Source organism: Pseudorca crassidens, chromosome 4 (genome assembly GCF_039906515.1).
Source record: "Pseudorca crassidens isolate mPseCra1 chromosome 4, mPseCra1.hap1, whole genome shotgun sequence".
Taxonomy (NCBI): domain Eukaryota; kingdom Metazoa; phylum Chordata; class Mammalia; order Artiodactyla; family Delphinidae; genus Pseudorca; species Pseudorca crassidens.
In genome coordinates this window covers 146,561,549-146,567,730 of record NC_090299.1, presented here as the reverse complement: position 1 = coordinate 146,567,730, position 6,182 = coordinate 146,561,549, and the positions used below count along the sequence as shown (strand labels likewise).

Sequence of the window (6,182 nt, the reverse complement as noted above, 5' to 3'; positions counted from 1 at the left end):
AAACATTGTAGCAACAACGTGGCCTTTGCAAATAAATGAGGAATTACTACGCTACTTTATGTTAACGAAAAAGGTTAGACATTTATGTTCAGAAATTAGAGAAACTTAACTGAAGGCTTCTCCATTTTTTCAAATTATACAGAAAAGAAAGGGTAATAAAGGAAAGACGAAAAGCGTTTCCTCGGTAAACAGGTGCTACAGGAGGAAGGCGGAGCTCCCTTCTCCAGGGAAGGCTCCGAGTGCCCAGCGGGGAAGCGAGTCCGGGAACGCGGAGAAGGCACGGTTCATCGCAGGGTAATTAGCACACAGGTGCCCGCATTCCCTCCATTTAAAATGCCAAGATAGAAACGTACAGTATCTCCGTTTCAAACAAACCAAGGGAGCCTCTGTCAAACTGCAATTCTCTTACTACTACTACCTACAAGCAGAGGCAGTGAAGGAGCGGCAGGAAAGTCACGAGGGAGCTTCCCACAGACTCGGGCACAGGCAGCTCTGCACAGAGCAGCTTCTACGGAGAGCGTGACTCACACCCTCGAGCAACCCACCAGGGAGGAGAGACCTGATATCCAGTTTGACCGCCCTCCGCTGCGCCCCACCTGTCCAGGGCTCGCTCGGATGGGTGCTGCAGACTGTAAGCCCCACGTCCTCTCCTCTCCCCCCAGTCCCCAAGGGGAGCCAGCCTCCCTGCCTTCGGCCAGGACCCGCGTCCGCTCTCTCCTACCTTGGCTCGCGGTCCTTGCTCCGGCTCGTCGTGCCGCGGCGGGCGGACTGGGGATACCCGGGAGTCGGCGCTGGGAGGGGCGGACGCCGGGGCCGCTATTTGTAAACACGCTCCACGTGCGCTCGCCCTGCCCCATTCGCATCCCGCTCGGGACACCTGAGGATGCGCAGCTTTCTCGCGAGCCCTCCTAAGGTGCGATTTTTATTGCACCTGAGAGCGGAGGAAGCCTTGCCCACGGAACCGGGACACTGGGAAAAGGGCTGAGACAAGGTGAGCTTGTACCGCCCCCTGCTGGCCGGCGAAGCAGTCTGCAGGTTGGAGCAGCAGGGCCCTTAGTAGAACCCACGCGGCGCCCAGAGACTCCGCGGCGGCTGCGCCCGCCCCCTCCCGCCCGCTCGCCGGAGACCCCGCCCCCGGGCCGCGCGCTCGCCCGCGGAGGCCCCGCCCCCTCGCCGACACAACGTTCCTGCGGGGGCGCGCGCGTGCCCCCTAATCCCCCGCCTTCCGGCTCCGGCGGCAACGCTCGCTGCCTGCTGTCTGCTGCCGCCGCCGCCGCGCCGCCGCGCCGCCGCCGCCGGTGTCAGCCTCCCTCGGGAGACTCCATTTGCTCTCAGGTTGGTTTGGTCGCCGCGAAGGCAGGCGGAGAGCGATGCCCCCGGCCCGCGGACTGGCGTCCCCTGGGCCAAGCGCCCGCCCGCTCGCTGGCTGGCTGCGGCGGTGACATCCTGGTCGCTGGCGTCCACGGAGGAATCCGGGCTCCCACGGAGCAAAGACGTCCGGCGTTCCGGAGCTCTCCGTGCGGGGAGAGGCCCTCGCTAACGCGGCTCCTCTCTGACCGCTTAATTTCAGGAGGTAGGCAATGCAGGTCCCATGCCCTGACACTCTAGATAATGCCTGAAAGCAGTCTGTGTCGTATTTAGCCATCACATTCCTAGGAGGCGTTAATTTTCTCAACACAGTCGCAGGATAGATGTGGGTAATGCCACAGACCCTGATATTGAAAGAAAAATGTTTTTGGTATCTTCCTTTAGGTTTCGGAGGCTCCGAGTGCCTATACAGCCCCCGACAGGAACTACTTCTGTTGGCCCATCGAGGATCATCTTTCACCAGGATTATCGTAACATCTTCACTGAGCCTTCCCCCACCCCATACCCTCTACCATGAGTCCTGATTTCTGCCAATGAAGTTTTTTGATGCTTTCTTTAATCATGTGACACCACTTCTTGTCCACCTTTTTCCTTTTCAGTTGCCAAACACATGAGGTGGAGGTTTGTGTCATGTTAAAGTACACAGTTTCCTGCCTGTCCCCTTTCACCTGATTTGCACCGCTCCCTTCTGTTCAGCTTGCCTTACCCTGATTGCTTACGATTTCCATAACCACTCACTTGCACATCGTGTAGCAGCCCTTGCCTGGGGAGGTAGCATTCCATACAGCGCACTGCCTGACAAGGACAGCAGTCAGGGGCGAGTTTTCCCGTTGTATTTTCCTATCAGGTTTGCAAGCCCTTCTTCCAACTCTTTGTTCCCTAGCACAGTGCCCCAAATACTCCCACCAGAGTCTTAGTTTCTTTAACATAGAGCTTCGCCCATAAGGATGGCAAGAATCAAGTATGTAATGTGACTGTTTTAGAGACCTTGCTGGTACAATATTGGTTGTCATCGCCACTGAGATCGCAGTTCATGAAAAGACCTTAAACTAAGGGAGGAGGAGGCAAGATAGAAGGTAGGATTAAGTGGAGCCAGTCCTTGTTGTTTGAAGTTTGTAAGTTTCAAAACAGCAAAGTGAAGAGAGTCATGTAGGCCTTGTCTGGAAATTGGCCAGCACACTGTCCATCTAGGTCCTAGGGGGGCAGGAAAGGGACCTTAAAACCCCATTTTCTAGTCTCATTGTGTCCAAATCTAAGTTGTTACGTATCTTGTTCTAGTAATCGTCTAAAATACTAGATACAATGTTGGGGAAACGAAAGCGTGTGGTGTTGACAATTAAGGACAAGCTTGACATTATTAAGAAACTTGAGGAAGGCATCTCTTTCAAAAAACTTTCTGCGGTGTATGGAATTGGTGAATCCACAGTGCGTGATATTAAAAAAAACAAAGAAAGGATAATAAACTATGCAAACAGTTCAGATCCTACAAGTGGGGTATCCAAACGTAAATCTATGAAGTCATCAACATATGAGGAACTGGATAGAGTTATGATAGAGTGGTTTAACCAACAGAAAACAGAGGGGATTCCAGTGTCTGGAACGATTTGTGCAAAGCAAGCCAAGTTCTTTTTTGACGCCCTGGGGATGGAAGGTGATTTTAATGCATCGTCTGGCTGGCTGACTCGATTTAAGCAGCGCCACGGTATTCCAAAGGCTGCTGGTAAAGGAACAAAACTGAAAGGAGATGAAACTGCCGCCAGTGAGTTTTGTGGTAACTTTCAGGAATTCGTTGAGCGAGAGAATCTACAACCAGAACAAATTTATGGTGCTGATCAAACTGGATTGTTCTGGAAATGTCTACCGTCAAGGACATTAGCTCTTGAAACTGAGCGGAGTACTTCTGGTTATAGGTCAAGCAGAGAGAGAATCATTATCATGTGTTGTGCAAATGCCACAGGTTTACACAAACTTAATCTTTGTGTTGTGGGGAAAGCAAAAAAGCCTCGTGCATTCAAAGGAGCTGACCTCTCGAACCTTCCTGTCACTTATTTCAGTCAAAAAAGTGCATGGATAGAACATTCTGTTTTCAGACAGTGGTTTGAAAAGTACTTTGTGCCACAGGTCCAGAAGCATTTGAAATCCAAGGGGCTTCTAGAGAAAGCAGTGCTCCTTTTGGATTTTCCCCCAGCCCATCCAAATGAAGAACTGTTGAGTTCAGATGATGGTAGAATAATTGTGAAATATCTACCACCAAATGTCACAAGTCTCATTCAACCTATGAGCCAAGGAGTTCTAGCCACAGTAAAAAGATACTACCGAGCAGGACTTCTCCAGAAGTACGTGGATGAAGGAATTGACCCCAAAATGTTCTGGAAGAACTTGACAGTGTTAGATGCAATTTATGAAGTGTCGAGAGCTTGGAACATGGTAAAATCAAGTACCATAACCAAAGCATGGAAAAAACTTTTCCCTGGCAATGAAGAGAATTCAGGCATGAATATTGATGAAGGAGCCATTTTAGCAGCTAACTTAGCAACAGTTTTACAGAATACAGAAGACTGTGAACATGTTGACCTTGAGAATATCGATCAGTGGTTTGACTCTCGGAGTAATGACTCAAACTGTCCAGTGCTAACCGACAGTGAAGGTGCCGAGGACCGGGCCAAGCCTGCCGAGCACAAGCCTTCCAGTAAGACTAGAAAAACAGAACTGAACCCGGAGAAGCATATTAGCCACAAAGCTGCACTCGAATGGACCGAAAATTTACTGGATTATCTAGAACAACAGGATGACATGCTTCTGTCTGATAAACTGGTGTTGCGGAGGCTTCGAACAATAATAAGAAGAAAACAGAAGACCCAGAATAACAAAAGTCATTAATAATCCTCGTAAGGGTTTCAGTGTGTTTGCATCTTTGTGACTTTATCTGCAGTGGAACTTAATTACCGTGTTTGCAGTGCTGTGGATTTCAGGGCCAAATATATTTTATTAATGAATTTAGGATTAGATGCTGTTTTGGATTACTTCAATGACTGTGCTTGAATGTGCATCCTAGGAAGTGAGCATTGACATGTATCTTGTCTGTTTCTAATCTGTATTATACTAATTGACATCATAAGGTACCTGAGGCCAGGGATCCTGTGTCTGTTTTGTGCCTGAATTTCATTGTCTAATAGAGTACCATGCACACTCTAGGCAATCAATAAATCTTTCTTAAATTGAATTTTTATGGCTTTCTCTGAACTTCAGTTTCCAAACTGAAATACGTGGAGGGTAAGTTTGCCTTTCTACCGCGGTTTTTTTCTACCTGCCGAAAATTTTAGAACTCAGCAAAGATTATACTTGAAGTACATGTATTTCACTGTGAAAGCAGAGAACTGAAGGAAAATACTCTGAAGCCTGAAATATGGCATTTCTATACCAATAGTATTTGGACAATCAGAAATTCAGATTGGCTGTCTCTTTATAATGAAGTAAGAAGAAATAAGGTTAAAACGTCCCCAGGCAAAGGACTTGCACTTCACTTTTATTTCATCTGGCAGTAGGGAGAGTTCCTTCAGAGTTGTGGAAAGAATGCCATCATTGTTCCAGAAAAACAGATTTCATTTCCAAATCATTGCTATTAGAAGAGAATAAGGATTAAACTGTGTTATCTGTCATTTTGATCCTTTATTAGTAGAGATATGTAAGTAGTTTTTTCTCTTTAATAAGCTATTTGATGTAACACTTCAAAGCTTTAAAGTACGTCATTTGCTTTCATAATAGCGTATTTTTCTTGAGAACTAATACCGAGAATATAAGCATACAGTGCATTTGTGGAGCCACCACGTGAACTGACATTAAATTGAACATGAGAAAGGCCCTATAGGACAGCATAGGCTGCTGTGTGACCACGGGCAAGTTACTTGACCCATCTGTAAAACAGGAATAATACCTGCCTCTGAGAGTGTTTTGAGGAGTACATGAGTTAATATATGGATTTTAAGTAATACAGGCTTAGAACAGGACCTGGCTCAGAAAAAGTCCTCTAAGTGTTAGCTCCTGTTACCGAGTTGCAGAAATGATGTTTCAGAAGTGTGCTCAACAGATCCAGTGTGTGAATCATCCCTGACGTTGCTGCACTGGGAAAACCCTTTGGAGGGAGGTGAGATAAAAGAGATGCAAGTGACCAGATTCAGCTGAAATATAACAATAATTTACTTCAAAGAAAACTGGAAGGTTAATCCAATTCAGAAATCATTTCCCGACCATCTACTGCTAGGCACAGTGAGGCATGCCGGCACGTTTAAGACATCTTAGTTTGAATTATAAAAGGAAATGGGAATGGGATTGTAGTTTCTTTGCTCCAGGCCTGCAAATAAAATACATAGATGTTGGCTTTGTTCACAGAATCTGTTACTGATATTGGCCTCGTTTACTGAAGTAATAAAATACCTTTAAAGCAGACAAGGTAGCAGTTAGGAGGACCAAACTAAAGTAACACAGGATCAGGAGAAAATTAGAGTAAAAGAAATATCACAGGAGACTGGTTACGGTAATTAGGTCCAGCCATGTACTGGGAGCTTTGTTGTGACTGACCTGAGATTTTAGAAGCTCTGACAGTCCTTCACGAGGACTGTTAAGCTCAGAATTCTGCCTTTTGACAAAGCAGAGGCTTTGAGTTCGAGAAAGGCCTTTTCGGAAAACCTCTAAAAATATTTTCTTTGGGAGGATTCATACCTTATTATTAACACACCTCTCGCAGTTTACACAATTTCACTTACTAGAGAGGCCTGAGGAAATGAAACTTTGTGCAGATAAGTCCTGAAACTATT

General features: G+C 46.7%; 1 protein-coding gene across 1 annotated transcript; it reads left to right on the top strand.

The window, feature by feature from the left end:
* Positions 1-1,228: 1,228 nt before the first annotated feature.
* Positions 1,229-4,591, top strand: TIGD2 (tigger transposable element derived 2). The gene is made up of 2 exons (XM_067736971.1): positions 1,229-1,573; positions 1,753-4,591. Exon 2 carries the CDS (start codon positions 2,671-2,673, stop codon positions 4,246-4,248), a length of 1,578 nt encoding a protein of 525 aa, XP_067593072.1. The 5' UTR covers positions 1,229-1,573; positions 1,753-2,670; the 3' UTR covers positions 4,249-4,591.
* The last annotated feature ends 1,591 nt before the right edge of the window (positions 4,592-6,182 follow it).

Excerpts from the sequence above, each read along its gene's own strand:
- TIGD2 (XM_067736971.1), top strand. The coding sequence starts at position 2,671 with ATGTTGGGGAAACGAAAGCGTGTGGTGTTGACAATTAAGGACAAGCTT.